Source organism: Saccopteryx bilineata, chromosome 3, assembly GCF_036850765.1.
Source record: "Saccopteryx bilineata isolate mSacBil1 chromosome 3, mSacBil1_pri_phased_curated, whole genome shotgun sequence".
NCBI lineage: Eukaryota > Metazoa > Chordata > Mammalia > Chiroptera > Emballonuridae > Saccopteryx > Saccopteryx bilineata.
The window spans coordinates 66,338,029-66,357,874 of NC_089492.1; the positions used below are offsets into that span (position 1 = coordinate 66,338,029).

The window sequence follows — 19,846 nt, forward strand, 5'->3', positions numbered from 1 at the left end:
GGGCAAGCATTGTGGATGTCTTGAAATCCTCCAATGTCTTTCTGGTTTGCCTGTATTTTGTCTTAACCCTATCTATAGAAATACCTCCTGGGTTCTGGCAAACCACACACCAGTATTCTGTTTCTACTGTTTTAGAATATTAATGGCTCTTTGGGTATTTAATGGGTTGCTAGAAGTAGAAAAATTGAATAACATCTAGTTAAGTACCACCTTAATATGAACATTTGAGGAATCCAAATCATGATATCTATTTGGTATTTATAAGTGGGTGGCCAGAGAAAGATGTATGAGTCATTCATAAAGCCAGGGTCCTTTGATAACTTGCAAATTTAAACAAGAGGACAGTAGGAAACTCTAAGGAATGCCACTTAGACGAAAGAAGATGAGGAAGTAATGAATGAGACAGAGAAGGAATAGTCAGCTTAATGGGACAAAAAGAATGTAATGTGCTGAGAATAGAAGAAAAATTTCACCAAGTCTGTCTAAAAAGATTAAATGTTTGGTAGAGAAATCAAGAGGGATGAACTTATGAAAAGATTATTTAATTTGGGAATTGGTATGGCATTGACAACCTTTGAAGAAGAACTATAGCTTTCACCAAAGTTGATTGAATTAATCTTTCTTGAAGAGACAAGTGGGAAAAAATGAGTGATGCTAGGGAAGAAATTTAGGTGAATGTCAGTTTTCTTTGTCATAATGCATAATGGATAAACTAACATTAGTGAGTAAAATTTACTTTCCTGTTTAGTTGTTTTTACTTATAACAGAATACAATGGTTTCTTCCATGGCAGCATTTAAAGAATGTTATTTTAAGTAAAGATAATCCATTCCTTTCAAGTAACTTCACAGTTTAAAATGATTTTAATCATATTAATCCATATGTGATTCCTATCAAACTGATAAGTAAAATTTACAGGGGAAATTAAGAAATGCTTTTGAATATTTGCATTATTTTTGATATAAGGTGACCTATAGGTTTTGCTGAGTATACCTAATAACATCATGAATTTAATTTTCTATGAGTCTTGAAATCACTTATTGAGCTTATATTTGTGTATATTTGTTTTAACAGAACATAAAGGAACAAGAAGGGATTTTAGAAGCTATGATAAACCTTGGCAACTAAATGCAAAGAAGCCAAAAAAGTCAAAAAGTGACCTTGCTGTGTCTAATATTTCTCCACCATCACCAGAATCCAAATCATGTAAGGAAGTTTGTCATTCAAAAATTATTTCATATATGTAAGTCATTATTAACAAAATGAAGAAAAGGTAAGAATTAAAGCCAGACTTTTCATATGATATTTCTGGCTTTTAATCCTAAGTGAATTTTATATTTATTTCATCATTGACATTGAGCTTTATTTATATCTACTCACTTATTCATATTATTCAGCATATGTAATTGATTTAGACCTTTTTGAGTATATTCTTTTAAGAATGTATATTGCCTGGAACGGGTCCCTGGCCTGTCATGGCCAGTTGCATTGTTGTATCATATTCAAAGCAACACCACCCATGCATTTAATAAAGTGTATAAAAGCAAATTTAACTCTTTAGAAGAGGAGCAAAGGAGATTTGTATTCAAAAGATTTAACAAAATTTTATGAAATCCTTCACCCATTATTTCCCAGAATTCCTACTTATTCTTATTGAAACTCCTATATTTATTTGTTTTCTCTCTCTCTCTCTCTCTCTCTCTCTCTCTGTCTTTCTCTTTCCCTCACTCTCTGACTCTCCTCCTCTTCTCTTCACCCCATGATAAATCCAAAACCCTAAAGGCTTATTAATTTTAATGGGGTCAGTACCAGATATCATCAACCTAAGGGAAAAATGCAAGGCTGCTCATTCTGCAGAAACTGTGCTCCTTACAGGGTGCTGCCAAGTCACAGAATGTTGCTGGTGGTCTGGCATCTCATGACATTTCTTTCTCTTCAGGTGACCTACTCCTAAGCTCTGGTCCCACTCAGCTGTTAGCTTTTTAAAGCAAACTTAATAAGAAAGTGAGTTTTTATAGTATGTGTAGAGCTTATATATGACAATAAGAATACAGGATTCAGAATTATTATTTGGAAATATATTGTCAAAATATATTAAATTGTTCCTGAAGTGATAGAATATCATTTTAACTTTTCCTGTGAAAGGGTAAAGGTACATATTGTAATAATGTAAAGCAACAATACAAAGCACAAGATGGCATAAACAAAAAGTCAATAGATAAGTTAAAATGGGATGCCAAAAGAAAAATATGATTTATTCTCCCAAAACAAAGACAGGAAAAGAGGAACAGAGAAATAATGACAGATTGGTAAAATAGAAAATAGAAATCAAGTGCCAAGATGGTAGGTTTCATTACAAAGGTGTCAATGATTATAATAAATGTAAATGTACTAAAAATCTCAATTAAAAAGCAAAGATTTTTAGGCTAGATGAATAAAAGTATAGATTGTTTACAAGATACATTTTAAACATAAAGACAAAAGCAGTTTAAAATACTAAACATAAAGAAGCCATAATGACTATTATAATATCAGACTAAGTAGGATTCAAGATGAAGAGTATCACTAGAGGTAAAGAGGACCCAAGGGCAAAGTTCCCAAAGACATGGAAGGAAAAGTTTATAGAACTAAATGAAAATACAATAAAATAAATAAACCAAAAAACGAGTAAGTTAGTGGAAGATTTGAGCACTATCAACCACTTTGACATATTTAGGACACTCTACTTAGTGTAGTTAGAATATATACTACTCACAAAAATTAATGGATATTTCAAAAATAAATATGAAGCTATAAAATATCCCCTAATTTTTGTGAGCAGTGTACATAATTCTCTTCTTTTCCTTCTTTTTTTTTTTTTTTTTTTTTTTTTTTGTATTTTTCTGAAGCTGGAAACAGGAGAGACAGTCAGACAGATCCACCCGGCACACCCACCAGGGGGCGACGCTCTGCCCACCAGAGGGCAATGCTCTGCCCCTCCGAGGCGTCACTCTGTTGCGACCAGAGCCACTCCAGCGCCTGGGGCAGAGGCCAAGGAGCCATCCCCAGCGCCCAGGCCATCTCCGCTCCAATAGAGCCTCGCTGCGGGAGGAGAAGAGAGAGACAGAGAGGAAGGAGAGGGTGAGGGGTGGAGAAGCAGATGGGCGCTGCTCCTGTGTGCCCTGGCCGGGAGTCAAACCCAGGACTTCTGCACGCCAGGCCGACGCTCTACCACTGAGCCAATCGGCCAGGGCTTTTTCCTTCTTTTTTAAATGCAGTGTTCATTTTATATTTTAAAACATATGGTCTTTCGAGAGAAGCATTTTTTCTTTTCTTCATTTTATTTATTTATTTAAAAAATTTATTGTATTGACATGATCTCAAGTAGAATATATGTAATTCTCAATGCCAGATGAAACATTCACCAAGATTAGACCATTTTGTGTACCATAAAAAATGATTGAAGTTATATGGAGTATGTTTGCTGCTGAAATGGTATTAACTTACAATAATAAGCCTAGAAACTTCCCTGCAAATATTTCAAAATTAGACAACATTGTGAGAAACAAAATGTTAAACATTTCAGGATAAAGTGAAAGCAGTGCTTTGGAGGTAATTCATAGCTTTAAAATTCTGTATTAGAAAATAGTGGTGTGAAATTAATGCTCTCAGCTTTTAGTTCAATAATATAGAAAATAATGACTTAAAACAAGGATATATTGAAAAAAATAAATGATAAAATAATAATAAAAATAGAACAATAGAGAAAAATGAATAAATCCAGCAGTTGGTTATTTGAAAATATTAATAAATAAAAGTCTAGCAAGATTGATTTAAGAAAGTACAAATAGAAGGAGTGAAAGAAGATAGATACAGATTCTGACACCATTAAAAAATAATGAGGAGACACTTTGAATGAAACTTTGCCAGTAAGATTGACAATTTAGATTAGAAGTACAAGTTTCTTGATACACAGAAATCACCAAAACTGATTTAAAAAGAAATGGAAATATTTAAGTGTCTTATGTCAGTCAAAAAGAAATTAATTTACCATTAAACAGTTTTCCACAAAGAGAACTCCATGCCAAAATGGCTTCAGAGGGGAATTCAAACATTTTGAGAGGACGTAAGACGAGGAGAAGAAAAAGTACATGTTCCAGTCCTTTATGAGGCCTCCATCTCCCTGCTATTTAAACAACTTTAAAGGACATTACAAGAAAAGAAAACTAGAGACTGATATCCATCATTATCATAGATATAAACTATTATTATCAAGTATTAGCAGTTTTATTGATAAACTTATTTGGAGGAAACAGTAGATTTATTTTTAACCCATAGAAACTTTTGGTGGAGGTCACAATGAGTCAGAATTTGATAACTATAATAAAAATTTGTTCAAAATTGGCCCTATTCAAGATATAGAAGGCTGGTGTGTGAAGTAGCAAGCCCCTGTGGACCAATGGAGGATGCTTTCTGCATGGTACTGTAGACAGACTCCTGCACGGGGAGGAGCTTTGCCTCACAGACTTGCCCTCTCTCACTGCATGTAGGTCGTTATGTTGTTGATACTGTTCTGCTGTATTCCATTTCTTCTGAGAATATTTATAGAAATGTATTTAAATCATAGCTCTCAGTTTTACTATTAAGTATAAGTAAGGTTTTTAATCCACCAGAAACTGTTAGAGATGTTCTTATCTGGAGGATGTGTCCTTCCATTATTTCTCAAAACATCTTTTGAAATCACCCAGCGTAGTTGATTAGACCATGATCGTACTATGACCTTGGTTGTCCTAGGTTTGGTTTCCTTGATAAATTGGGTATCAGATATATATAATCACACGCTACAGAATATTTAAAATTTTTTCTTTAGTTCCTCATGAAAGATGCTGAGCAAAGACCTTGAGTGTTTTGAGTGTTTTATCAGTTCTCTACTGCTTCATATATCCTCCTTAATCCTCAGTGGCTTAAATAAATAACAATTTGTACTTTCTCATGATTCAGTGGATTGACTGGGTGGTTCTGTTGGTCCCACCTGTGCCTGCCATGCTGGTACATTCAGCTGGGAAATCTGCAAGGGCAGGATGACTCAGCATCTGGCCATGTCTGGTGGTTATTTGATAATATTAATTGGGACTGACGTCTCTTTAAAAAAAATCTCTGATCTTATTCTATAAATTTTATAAAAAGAGACAACTCTATTAAAATTTGATAATACAATGATGTAGATAAGAGAAATTGTTCAGTGAGGTTTAACAAAAATGCTAAGCAATCTTTTGAAGGATATGGTATGAATATAGTGCTATCTGCTTCCTTTTCTGAATTTCTCTCCCCTGTGCCTGGGCTTGTGGGGTAATAGCAGTGTGCCTGGAAGTCTTTTTAGAACCATTTATCATGGTCACTGTGTCTACTCTCTACTGCTTGAACACCAATATGTTGATGTTAGCTGACATCTCCATCCCAGAGTCCCTTAAACAAAGACAGACAGAGGAAACAGCTGGATTCTATTTCTAATTTTAGGTTTGTTTAGATTACAGAAGCAATATTTGCTTACTTTGTCAATTTAAAAGTGAAGACATGTGGAAAGATAGTCTTCCTCTAGCGCATTCAAATTACACTCCCTCAGAAGTCGTTTTTATCTTTCATATCCTTTGAAATAGATAGTATTTTTTACATCTTTTTCTTTGTCTAAAGTAGCATAAAATATATGTGAGTTGATCTGGCTTAAACTGTAAACATAAGTAACTTGATTTTATTATTTTAAAATGCATTGAGGGCATATCTCCATTCTAATAAACTTAGATCTAAGTTACAGTTTTTAATAAGTGCATATGGTATCATAGTGTGAATGTGCCATAATTTATTTTCCTGTTGAAGGACGTTAAATTACTTCTGGAGTTTTGCTACCACATAACTGCTGAGATAAATTAATATCTTGCACTTCTGATACAATAAACAACCTTGGAATTTATATATGTATAGATGTTTTATTTTTTTATTATAATTTATGAGACATAAGATTGCTGAGTCATAGGGTCAGTATATTTTTTTATTATAGTAGATGTTGTCAGAAACTTTTTAAATAGATGGCAGAACATATATTTCAACAGTCTGTCTTTCCTATAGATTTACCATATAAATATTTAAAAATTTATTTTATTTACATTTATCAAACAAAAACATGTATTGTTTAAAAAGTAAAATAGTAGGTACTACAAGGCAACAGTGTTCTGTCTCTTCTGTTCTGCTTCTAATGTGGAACCACTTTTAACTCCTTAGATGTTGCTTTTGGTATATAAGTCTAGATATCTAAAACATACAAGGTACTCACATGGTTCTCTTTTACTTTTTAAATTTGAGACATCGTCTCTTGACCTCTTTCTAAGACTTTGTGCTTTATACCCAGGTTCCATTTCAGCATCCCAGAACAGTCATGCAGATGTTTTTATTTTTGTTAATTTAGAGAGAGGAGGGGAGGCAGAAACAGACTCCCACATGTGCCCTGACCAGGATCTACCCGACAAGCCCACAAAGGGGTGATGCTCTGCCCATCTGGGGTCCTTGCTTCATTGCAACTGAAGTCCATTTTTAGCACCTGAAACGGAGGCCATGGAGCCATCCTCAGTGCTCAGAGCCAATTCACTCCAATCTAGCCATGGCTGCAGGAGGGGAGGAGAAGAGAGAGAGAAACAGAGAGAAGCGAGAGGGGGAGGGGTGAAGAAACAGATGGGCACTTCTCCTGTGTGCCCTGACTGGGAATCAAACCCAGGACATCCACACATTGGGCCAATACTCTACCACTGAGAAAACTGGCCAGGGACCATGCAGATATTTCAAACGTTGATCGAATATATACTCTGCATTGATAATAGTAAGACTACATTAATCTGCTTTTTCACAGTACAGCCATAAAATAAATAACTATTAATTTGTTATTAGTGGACTATTAATAATTGACTTGTTTCTGTTTGTTTTCTGTGTATCCATCACTAATGCTTTACTAAATCCTGCAATAAAGTATAAAGTATAAAACACTTTCAAATAATAAAAAATATCAAGTAATCCTAACTTCTGCCTTAATTTGTTTTATACTTTATTTCATTTGAAAAACATTAGATCCCTCTCTCTTGTAACCCTCTGTCCTCTTGTTCCAATCTTGGCTTCTTGATCTTTAGCCACTTTCTTAGCTATCTCTCAAGATTGTTCTTCTGTCATCCTAGGGATACCTTTTTCTTTTTCTTATGGAGGATCACCTACTCTCTGAATCCCGATTCTTCCCACTTTTCATTTTGGTGGAGCACCTCCACTAGGAGTTTTCTGGGGGGGGGGGGAGTGCTTGCAAGATAAGTTTTGAGTCATTAAAAGTATCTCAATTGGTCATTTAGTTGGGTATAAAATCCTAAGTTGGAAGTAATCTTCGTTTGAAATTTTGAAGGAATTCTCCCATGTCTTCTGGGATAAAGCAACTACTGAGAAGTCTGATGGCAATTTGATTTGCTGTTTTTGTCTCTGAAAGCTTTCATGATATTGCTACTGTTGTAAAACTTAGTGATAATATGCCTTTAGTTCTACTGGACAGTCAATAAATTTTTCCAATCTGAAAAACAATTAAGTTTTTATATCCTTATTACTTTCTCATTGGTCCTCCTTGATTGATACTTAATGCTTAAATGGTCTAAAATGTCCAAATTTGGGGACCATCTTTCTCTTAAGAAACTAAGTTTCAGTAATCTCTTGCTTTCTAAATTTATTTACCATTCATCAATCCATTTTGCATCTTCTAAAAAATCATGGTGCTATTTCTTGCTTCTCTCCTTGTTTAACTAATTCTTTGACCAAAATATTTTTTATCATAACATAATTTTACTGAGAATTTGGAATTTGGAGGAAAATGAAGGTAAATATAGTCTTCCATGTTTTATTAGAAGACAGCAAAAATGTTTTTGAAATATTTACTAACTGCTGGTGAATTTAGTGATTATTTTTAAGCTGCTAAAACAGAAACAAAATCTACTTTATTTTTGAATTTTCCTTAAATTATAGAAATTATTAGCTTTAAATAAGTACCTGAGTTTTCCTTTTTTATAAACACTGCCACACTTTCCTTTATTTGTTCATTTAAAACATTTCTTAAAACCTAGCTTTGTAACTTCTTCACTGTTTGCTCACAAGACAACCCTATCGATGACATATTTAATTCTGTATTGATCTTGATACAGTTCCTTTACTTAATGATGAATAGTTCTTATCACTATGTAGCATGCTTATGAAGTAATCATTTTTTTTAAATGTAGTGCCAAGGTCAGTATATCATCCTAAGTGGAACTGGCGAACTAAACCAGAAAGCCGTGATTTTGATGAATTGAACCACATCCTTCAAGAGAGCAAGAAGCTGGGAAAAGCCCTTGAGAAGCTCTCTCGAAGTAAGTTCAGTTACTTAATCATAATTGAAATTTTTAACCAATATTAAAGTAGAAACCTTCATTAATACTGCCGGTAACCCCTTTCCAATATCTTCATTAAAATTCTGTGAGAGACCTGACTGGTGGTGGCGCAATGGATAAAGCATCAACCTGGGATATTACCAAAGCCTGGGTTCAAAACCCCAAGGTTGCCGGCTTGAGGTTAGGCTCATCTGGCTTGAGTGTGGCATCATCAACATACATGATCCCAAGGTCACTGGCTTGAACCCAAAGGTTGCTGGCTTGAGCCCAAAATCACTGGCTTGTTTTGAGCCCTTGGTCAAGGAATGTATGAGAAGCAGTCAGTGAACAACTAAAGTGACACAACTATGAGTTGATGCTTCTCATCTCTCTCCCTTCTGTCTCTCTCTTTCTCTCTCTCTCAAAAGAAAAAAGGGGGGTGGGAGAAAAAACATTCTGTGATAAATTGAGGAGTTTTAAGGGCATGAGATTGTAACTGAGGCTTGATCTTGCATATTACACAGATTCATGGGATGACTGGTCACACCGATAGGAGCAGCTATAGTCCCGCCCCCCCCCCATGATTATGTGGCAACCTCTTTCTACAGTGTCTCTCTTACCAAGGTCAAGTGTATACCTAATGGTATCTTATTCAGTCTTTCTCTTTTGAATCCCTTTGTTTTGGGTCATCTTAATTACCTCACATACCTATTGCTTCCATTTGTTTTTAATGTCTTTACATTTCTTAAAAACAATAACTGGGCCAGATTCTTCTTAGAATCCTTTCAGAGTCAGCACAGTGCCTAGTAATGTACTTGCTATAAAAGCAATGACTCTGTAGTCCAAGGGCCTAGGTTAGTGGTTTTGGTTTGCCACCTATGATTTACATTTGGAGCAAACCATGATAAAGTGAGTTTTCAGTTTATTCCTGTGCTATGTTCATGAAGAGAACCTTATCCTGTTAAAATGTCAAAGGCTTATATTAATATGTGTAAATCTTGATGAGATGCTATAGAAAGTTTTGTTTATATCAATTAGCCTGTGGTAAAATTGGTTTTACTGTATGTCATTTTGCTTAAAGTTACAGAACCTATTGGTGAGGTTAGGTGAGAACTAATTGTATTTTCCATTCAGACTCTCAATGCTTTTGAAACAAAATGCCTAAAACATATCTCCACTTGGCTATCTCACTACCATGCTAAATTCAGTGTGTTAGAGTAGGTCATATCTTCTTCTTTAAATGGGACCCTTCTTTTTAATGCTCTGTCTCAGGTGGTGACACTATCGCTACCAATTCACGCCAACTGGAGCCCTTCTGGAATCTTCTCTCTTCCCTTTAACTGTTTATAATTACGTCTTATTTTCCCTTTAAAATATGTCTTGCATCTGATTCTCTTCTCCAACCCTATTATTACCCAAAATTCACATTCACAGCGACTGATCAGATCATTGGTTTGTCTGTTTAACATGTTCCATTTCATTCCTGGCCCATGTCAGGAAAAACAGGTGCAGTTCTCACCCTTTTATTGAGCTGTGTCTGGCTAGATTGCCACCACCTCATGTGAGGGGAGCCTCGTGGTCACAATTCTGTGGCTTCATGCAACATATGTCCTTTCTCACATGGGGAATAGCTTGTGGAGTGAGCCAGCGGTACAGACTGCATCCCTTTGTCGTGCTGCCGTCTTCCGCTCGTGATTTTCAGTGGTCCTGCTGCAGCAGGAGGAGGGGGCAGAGGATCAAGCGGGAGGTTTCTAATGCGTAGAGATGGAAACACAGAGCCTTGCGTCTGCCACATTCCACAGCCAAGGGCAAGGGAGGCCGGGAATTGCAGTCTAGCTTGTGCATCCAGGGGAGCTGTTGAAATGGTTTGAGGGAACAAATAACTAAAGGTCTTGCCCACACTCTTGTTTCTCTCTTTCTCCAGCCAGCCCTCACTGCCATCAGTGTGATTCACCTCAAGCAGCGATATCCATTCTTGTCCATCTCATGGCACACATAAATTACTAAAATGCTGCGGCACACCAAAAAATACATTTTTGCTGATCTGACAAAAAATAGGTATAATTTTAATTCACTCACACGAATTGGCCATTGTAATTTTTTTAATTTAACAATCTAAGGGAAAAGAGGTCAGTGCCCCTGACTAAATAGTCAGATATTGCATGTTTTTCGGTTGTTGTTTTGTTTTTATAGGTGCCAGGAGGGGAGATTGAGAGATAGACTCCCCCATGTGCCCCAACTGGGATCCACCTAGCAACCCCCATCTGGGGCCGATGCTCGAGTTCCAAGCAATACTTTAGCTCCTAACACTGACTCTCAGACACCTGAGCCACTGGCTATGAGAGGGGAAGAGAGAGAAGGGGACGAAGTGGGGGAGAAGCAGATGGTTGCTTCTCCTGTGTGCCCTGACCAGGAATCAAACCAGGGACATCCACACACCAGGCTGATGCTCTATACACTGAGCCACTGGCCAGGCCAGTTATTGCATGTTTTAAAAATTGTTGTGGCACACTGGTTGAAAATCACTGAGTTAGAGAATAAACAGCCTGGGAGCGAAAATTGAAGCAGATAATGTGGCAATTGTTAGTTCATTCATCCCCACATTCGTTTATCTAGTCTCCAAACATTTATGTGCAGTACAAAGATGGTTAATATGTGAAGTAAAGCCTCGAGTTTACCTTTAACAGGGAAGCTATTTGTCAAAAGCAGGATTTCAGAGTCTTGTGAAGGGTGCTTTAGGAAATCATAGGAGAACCCTCAGGAGGGCCAGCCTGATGGCGGATGCACCTGAATAGAGTGCAGAAGGATAAAATCATAAAGCTGAGGTAAAGGGAGAGTGAGCTGTGTTGTGGAGAGGGATGCTTCCGGCAGAGAGAGAAGCATGTGTACAAGAAGGGATTTCAAAGAGAAGAAAATTTGTGTTATTGATGCATAAAGGATGAAGCTGGTAATGAAGGCAATGAAGAGGGACATCTTGGTAGCAGGGGTCAGGGGTGGGGGCTGCTCTGCTGCAGAGACCTGGAAGCAGATTATAATCCTGTCTTTTTGAAAGATCACTCTGGCACAGACTGGAGGGTAAGCTTAATATGGTTCATTCCTCAAGTCAAAGGATAGATGAAGAGACCTGAAATAGAGCCGTAGCCATGGGGTAAGAAAAAGGGAAGGGGTTTAAGAAAACGTAGATATGCAATGAACCCACTGTTATGAAGAAAGAGTGAGAATGAAGAGACAAGGATGTGTTTGTCCTTATTTTTTATTATTATTATTTGGTTTTCTTTATAATCTGAATGATAGGGTGCTGCCTCTACCCTAGATAAGAATTCAAGAGGATTTGGGAGAGGTGGGGGGTGTTCTGTTTCAAACTCCACTCTCAGTTACCTTTGGGTTCTCCAGATGGTGTGGGTAGTTCTTCTCTGTTCTCAGCTGTCAGTATGTGTGTGGAAAGTATTATATATATCTTATGTAGGGAAAGAGACATGCACGCATATACACATATATACACCATCAACATTTGAGATACAGGTAGAAAAGTAATCTAGTTGAGGAGATTGAAAAGGAATTTTCAGAGAGGTAGAAGGAAAACCAAGACAGAATGTTTTCATAAAAATCAAGGATGTGGGAATTGGAAACACTTCAGACAATTGAGATCCAGTGACAGGTAAGTTCTATAAGAAAAGAGGGAGAAACATCCTCTGTGTGCATTGTTGTCTCCAAAGCTGTGCTTCTGCTGTTTAGCACAGTGGGATTCACAACAGTGAAAAGTTAGACATTAAGTATTTTTTAATTAGAGAAGTGGATAAAGACCCCATGGTGCCTTCACACCGTGGTACACTGTACAGTCATTAAAGTGAGGTAGAAAATACTTGTACATATATAATAAAGATATGCTTTATATAAAAAGCAAATAACATATTAGTGTATGTGTTTTGTTTCAGTTTTGTGAATATATATAGGCATATGGCATTTATATGTCTGCCTGTAAATGTGCATAGCATTATTTGGAAGAATTTACAGTAAGCTATCATTAGTTGTCATAAGTGGAGGCTTGTTTTCCTCTTTCATTTATTATATTTTCTATTTTTTTCTGTGATAAACAGGTATTGATTTGATAAAATAAAATAAGTCTCATTTTGTTTTTTTAGGTTTTTTTATAGAACTTTTTATAATGATATTTTAATTTCTAAGGAATACAGTCACAGGAATGGACTGCTAGGTTGGAAAGCTGTGCATTTGTTAACTTTAACAGAGAATTTTAATGGCTAAGTGCATTAGAGCTTGCCCAACTGTTGCCAGAAACCCAGTGTTAATTCACCTTGCTACTAGCCATGCATCGGTACTACAGCCTTTTAAAGTTTTGCCAGTGGTTTTCACTGTTACTTTAATCTCCCCAATTACCAGTGGGTTTGAGCACCTTTTCAAAAGCCTTTTAATCATGTTGATTTGCTTATCTATAAGTTGCTGATATTTTTACTAGGTCAGTTGTTTTTTCCTACATTGCTTCTTTTTTTTATTTATGATTTTAATTTATTGTGTTTACATAGCTTCAAGTGTCCCACCAAATATATCTCCTCCCACCCTTGTGTTCCCCTCGGCACCCCCTTTGCCTCCTCCCCCCAATGCTTTCCCCCCTTCCCTCCAGGATTTGCTGTCCTGTTCTCTATAACACTGTGTTATGTATATATAATTTCATTAATCTCTTTCCCTTCTCTCATCCCATCTTCTCTTCTACTTTCCCTCTGACCGCTTTCCCTCTGGTCCCTTTGATCCCGCCTCTGCCTCTCAATTTGATTTGATAATCAGTTGGTATACAATTCCTTTTTTTTTTTTTTTTTTGTATTTTTCTGAAGTTGGAAACGGGAAGGCAGTCAGACAGACTCCTGCATGTGCCTGACCGGGATCCACCCGGCATGCCCACCAGGGGGCAATGCTCTGCCCATCTGGGGCATTGCTCTGTTGCGACCAGAGCCATTCTAGCGCCCAAGGCAGAGGCCACAGAGCCATCCTCAGCGCCCGGGCCAACTTTGCTCCAGTGGAGCCTTGGCTGCAGGAGGGGAAGAGAGAGACAGAGAGGAAGAAGAGGGGGAGGGGTGGAGAAACAGATGGGCGCTTCTCCTGTGTGCCCTGACCTGGAATCAAACCCAGGACTCCTGTACTCCAGGCCGATGCTCTACCACTGAGCCAACCGGCCAGGGCCTACAATTACTTTTAAAGATAATTTTAGAATAATGGAAGCAGAAAATGGTAGGAGGAGTGAATGAACAGTAAAAAGAAAGAGAAGGGGTGTGGACTCTTTAAAAAGTTTGCCTGAATTGTGAAAAGTTGCTATGTTTTCTTGTACCTGCAACCTGATTCTAACTCTAGGACTGAGCTGATCACTGGGATGATAAACATTTTTGTGAAGCACAGAGCTTGTGTTTCCTTGCTCTAACACAACTCGAATATGGGATAAATCCCTCATACCACTGAGACCTCTTTGGAAATTGGGCTAATGGAAAGGCCCATCCAGATAGATTTGCACTGCAGCAGAATGAGGACTCCAGCTCTGACATGCCTGGGGGGCCCTTTGCCTTTACACCTAGAAGAGACGCTTAGTTGCTGAATGAACTCACTTTCTCCATTTCTACTGCTTCTATAGTTGGACACCATTGCTTTCCTAAGCCACGCCTCTTTGACTGCTCTGACAGGAGAGGGTTTCCTCTGAGGTCTTGGTGCTGTGATTAGGAAGATGGTGTGGCCCAGCCTCAGGAATCCCACCATCACATCCTGGGCCTTTCTCCCAGATGATGTATTGTCGTAACCCACTTGCTCACTACATTTTTTCCTGCATATTGTCTGTTCACCTCTGCTCCCCAGTTCCTATAGACTTTAAACATACTATCTTAAAATAAGGCCTTTAAAAATTAATGAATAGCTGTGAATGTTGTGCGAGGCACTGGGAGAAATATACTGCCTACTCTGAGAATGGTTCCCTTTGGTTTCATGCTCTGTAAAGAAGCGTTTCTTTAAAATTCTTTCCACTGCTTTTAAGTCAGTCTTTGATTAAAAGTGAAATAGCAAAAGTGAAAAATAGCCTAGGTAATTCAACATTGGTAATAGGAGTGGAAATAACTATATATTATAGGATGGTGATTTATTCAGATAATTTATTCAGCAAAATCATCAAAATATAGAAATGTTAAAAAAATATATATCAATATGCATCTGAACAAAATGTGTCAGACCAAACACTTGGAACAATTAGAGGCATAATTCCCTCCCCAAGCAAGTTTCCCATTTTTCCAGTCTGAGTTTTATTCTGATACCCATCCCTTCTTAGTGTGTTAGTATGTCTTCATAGCAACCTTCTCTTCATCTCCATGTTTCTCTGTAACATCACTTGGCTCTGCAAAACAGCTTCTGAAAGTTGGTAAAGTTGAGAGTGATGAACAATGGACAGAGGATCTAAGAGCTTACTCGTAAGTGATGGCAAGTTCTCTAACACAGATTTTACCATTCAAAGACCTTTTGATGTACCTGCTAGTTCTTGGATACAGTCTAGATAGGTGAAGTATTACTGCTATCTTTATGAATAATGGATTTATAAGCTGAAGTGTAAAAGAAATTTTAAGATCAACTGATAGCTTTCTAAAAATTTTATGAGAAAAACTCTCTTCTCAGGGCTAAGGGCATTAATGCAAATAGTTTAAAAAATCAAGAGTGATTAAAAAATATCAGACAGTACAATCATGGATTATATAATTCCTGGTATCTAAATGTTGTGACTTTGGATGAGAAAGAGTATTTTGTTTTATATGTCTACTCTCTTCCTCTTTTAAAATAGTCTTTTAATACCTATTTTTACATTCAGTTTTAATCTTGAATTCATATTGGAAAGAAATATTTTGTTGTAATAAATGTAAATATAAACATTTAAAATATATACTTGGTTTTTATAACCTGGAATAATTACTTTAAATATGTTGTAGACTGTAGCAAACCATTTGGTGCTCTATGAAATTCTTACATATCTTGAAATCTGAGTTATTCCAAGTGACCATTTTAATTTTATGTATTTTTAAACCCAAACATTCATAAATGTATACTTATGTGAGGCCTATATGAATGTTTGTAGTTGCTCAGAGAGTTTGGGGCTCTCTTATTGGTCTCTCATATACTTCCTGATGGTGAATCCATTGTCTCAGAGTTCACATTCAGTGCAGATGCTGGCCAGCTGCAATGCTGCTCCTTCCCAGAGCCCTCTCTCCTTGAGTTGTTGGAAGAAGCTAATTAATACAGCAAGTCCTTGCATAGTTGTTAAATTTACATCACCCAAAATTCCCAAAGTGGTGGCTGGATTCTCTGTTAGTGCAGTAAGACATAAAATTCTTAGTTATCAAAAACTTTTAACAACAACAACAAAAAATTGTGTACAATATCATTATGAAGAATGGATCTCAAATGCACCTGTTTCTATTACAAGGGGCCGAGTAGTGCTGATTACTGAGTGGTGATAGAGCAGTTTTTTCTGCTTTGTGTGAAATTGATTTATTAGGTTAGTCAGTGGAATGGGAGGTGACTGAGGAGCCTATAAAGTGCCCTCACAGGCATTCTGTGCCTGAACAGGCAAGAGGATCTTTCCCTCTGGCAGGTTTTCTTGAGACTCTTTTCAGGTTCTCTCTTGTAACACAGCTCATTCTACCTTGAACTTTATCTACTGAGCTTTAGCTTCAATTATGTTCTCATTTTCCCTGTGTTCCATTGGACTTCAGACTTCAGAGACCACATTCCCTTGCCCTGTGCCCCAAACACAAGCACTGGCCACACCAGCTCCAGAGCCCGACCACCATGCGAGAGGTCAGCTCTAGGCAAGCATCACTCACACAATGGGGCAAGTGATGTGAAGGGAGAGTGATGCCTTCAGCCTGGCATATTGAAGCTGAAATGCCCATAGAAATTCAGCAACTAGCCCTGGAAGAAAGTCAATGCTGGAGATAAGATTTGTTAGTCATCATATAGAGAAATAAAAATGTCAGTGATATGGGTTAGGTAACCTAGGACAGTATATCAACTGAAAAGACAGTTTAGCAAAGAACCCTGGGCATTTCAGGACAAGACTCCCATCCTTCAAAGAAGAGGATTCCTGTGAAAGAGTTAAAGCAGGAGGACAGGGAAGAGGAGACAGCCTTGCAAGAAAGACAGTGAGCTTGACAATGTCTGTTGTCACAGAGAGAGAATTAAGGACTCTACTTTTTACATGGCTGACTTAAGACAGTTTTGGAGGAATGGTATAGACAGAAATCAGACAGATGTACAGTGAGGAATGTGTGGATTGTGAGGAAGAATGATTTATCTATTGGCTGAAGAAGTTGTCAATCTAAGAGGCTGTAGGTCAGATTCCTGAAGCTCTCTAGTCTGTGCCCTCATCTGAAAATAAGGGAATGAAGATAAATGAAATACAACCACCATTCTGCCTTAATATTTTATCACTCTAGGAGTCCAAATCAATTCATAAGCAGGAACAAAATTATAACTGGTCAAGTCCTTGATTGTCATACTAGGATAAAGACTACATCCCTACGATGATCTTTGTACATCAGCTCCACGTTTAGCAGCCAGTATGGTACTTGTTTTATTTTTGTTGCATAATTTGCATTCTTTTGGCAATTCATGCTGTCATAGTTGGCTTAAATTCCTAATTTGTTTTCATGAGTAGAAAAAAACCTACCACATTATTTTTAAGTACTAATAAAAAAGAAAAAAAAGAATGGAAAAAGAAAAAAAAGAATGGAAAATACACTATTTTTACAAATAAAATTTTTGTCTTTGTTTTTAGCACTAAAGATTGTTTCTAAAACATTTTTATAAATCTCTTTTGAATCCCAGGTATTGCAATTTCAGATGAACTCGATAAGGTAAGTTGAACTTATACATCTAATGAAAAGAACATACAGATTTTAAGTTTTAATTCATTGTCTAAATGAAAAGGTTTGTGATACATAAAATGTTCAAGTATAATTTATTTGGTGCTAACAAACCTTTTAAAACTTTCAAAGTGTTGGCTTAGATTTTTTAATGAAAGTTATTGTATAAAATATACAATATCACCTATTTTTTTGTTAAAGATTTTTTAATTTGGTTAGAGAAAATAAGCACTCCAATTGTTAACAACTATATTAAAAAGTGGAAACTAACAATATTGTATTATGTAAACTACTTGGATTCTGCTTGTATTTATATGATGATGATGATGATGATATTGAAGACACTTGTTCTTTTCTGTAGCTACCTTTGTAATTTTACTCAGTGTTGTTCTTGCTTTTGTTTTTTTTTTTTTTCTTCAAATTTTAAGATGCCAAGAGTATGTGATGATGCTTGCACTAAGTGATAGTTGTGAAGGTAGTGAGAAGTGATATGGTTAGAAATACATTGTAGCAGTAACATCAATGGCACTTGCAATAAGCTGGATCTGGGGCATTGTAGAAGAGATCAGTCAGTGATGATTCTTAGGGGGGAAGAGATGATTCTTGGGGGAAAGGAAACTCTGTGAACTTGGTGACATTTACCAAAATTAGAAAGACTGGGGAAAGAGCAAATTTAGTAGGTTAGGTATAGCATCAAGAGTTCTCTTTTGGATTGTTTATTTTGAGTTGTCTCTTAAACACATTTATTTGAGTTGTTGCTCATAAGAAAGATTTGATTCCATTGTACGTATATATACCACATTTCTTTTCCAATTCTCTATCGAGGGACATGGTTGTTTCCATGTCTTGGCCACTATGAATAATGCTGCGATGAACATGAGGGTGCACATGTCTTTGTGTACCAATGTTTATGAGTTTTCTGTGTAGATATCCAGTAGAGAGAATATTACTCGGTGATAAAAATGATAATATATTGTTGTATATAACAACATGGATGGACCTGAGAATATTATGCTAAGTAAAATAAGTAAATCAGAAAAAGCTAAGAACTATAGGATTTCACACATAGGTGGGGTATAAAACTGAGACTCATAGACATAAATAAAAGTGAAATGATTACCAGGAGGAGGTTGGGGAGGGGAGTAAAGCAGAACAAATATATGGTAACAGATAATGATTTGACTTTGGGTGATGAGCACCCAATGCAAATCAACAGTTCAAATGCTATAGAAATGTTGGCCTGAAACTTATATACTCTTGTTGTTCAATGCTACCCCATTAAATTTAATTTCTAAGTAAATAAATGAATGAAAGAAAGATTTGTCTTACTGTAATATATTTAAGAGTCACTGAAATAGAAATTCTCATTTTTATAGTCTCAGGGCCCCTTTAGAATCTTGAAATTATAGAAGACTTCAAAAAGCTTTGCTTTATGTAGATTATATCCTTTTCCTTTATATAACATTTATTGAGGTGACTCTGGCTAACAAGATTATACAGGAGTCAGGTGCACAGGTATACAACACTTCCTCTGTCCGCCATATTGTGTTCACCTTGTCATGGCAGGTCTCCGCCCAGCACCGTTTACCTTCCTTGACTTCCACCTCCCTCCCTCCTGCTAGCTCCACACTGTGGTCCATGTCCAGGAGCTTTTTCTTTTTTCCCCCCTTTTTTTGCTAATCTCTCCACCCACCCCAAACCCTTCCCGACAGCTGTCAGCCTGCTCTCTATGAGTGTCTCTATTCTGCTTGTTAGTTCATTTTATTCATTAGATATTCTGATATTTACCATGTTAGAAATCAAAACAAAAATTTTACAGGCATTTATTTTTTAAAAGTAGCAGTGATAAAACTTACATTAACAAAAATGCTTTCATAAGAAAAATGCTTTATTTTCTAAACTAAGGTATTTGTGAGAAAGTTACATTTTTTTACAGTTTAAAAAATCTCTGATGCCTGGCTTAATTGAAAACTACTGAATTTTATCCACTTCTGCACCAGTCTGTTGTGATATATTGTTTTGGTTGAAAAAAATTGACCTGAGTATGTAGTTGGAAAAGGGAACAGCATCTAGAAATAGCCATCAATATCTGATGAACATTAATACAAATATCTTTCTAATCAGAAAACATAATGAATTTGGCTTGGTGGCTAGATACACAGATAAAATGGTTGAAAGCATTGTACAAAAACGGGATCATAAAATCATGGCACTTTAAAATAATAATAATGTAATATTTATATTATTTTTATAAAAAACAAGTTAGCATTCTTTTTCAAATAGGATTATACGTTTTCAGTTTTAATAAAAGTACATCTATGATACACTAAGTAAAAAGTTAAATTTATGAAATATACTCTTAAGTATGAATTTCTCCTAACAAACCATCTAATACTATTAAAATTATTTTAATTTCCATCTGCAATAACTCCATGCAATCTAGATCATGACCCTATCCAAGCACAGGTGGAGTATGTGGCAGGTGGAAGCCTGCTTTGCTGGGGGATCGTCCCTGTGTGCTCAGACCCATCTCCTTGCACCATGACCT

The 19,846-nt window shown here is 36.6% G+C and overlaps 1 protein-coding gene across 1 annotated transcript in view; it reads left to right on the forward strand.

Moving 5' to 3' along the window:
- The window catches only part of C3H8orf34 (chromosome 3 C8orf34 homolog), a 401,548-nt gene that overhangs the window by 108,429 nt on the left and 273,273 nt on the right, over positions 1–19,846 (forward strand). Inside the window, 3 exon segments of the mRNA XM_066264685.1 lie at positions 1,074–1,205; positions 8,270–8,398; positions 17,261–17,289. Of these exon segments, the coding sequence (XP_066120782.1) occupies positions 1,074–1,205; positions 8,270–8,398; positions 17,261–17,289 (290 nt within the window).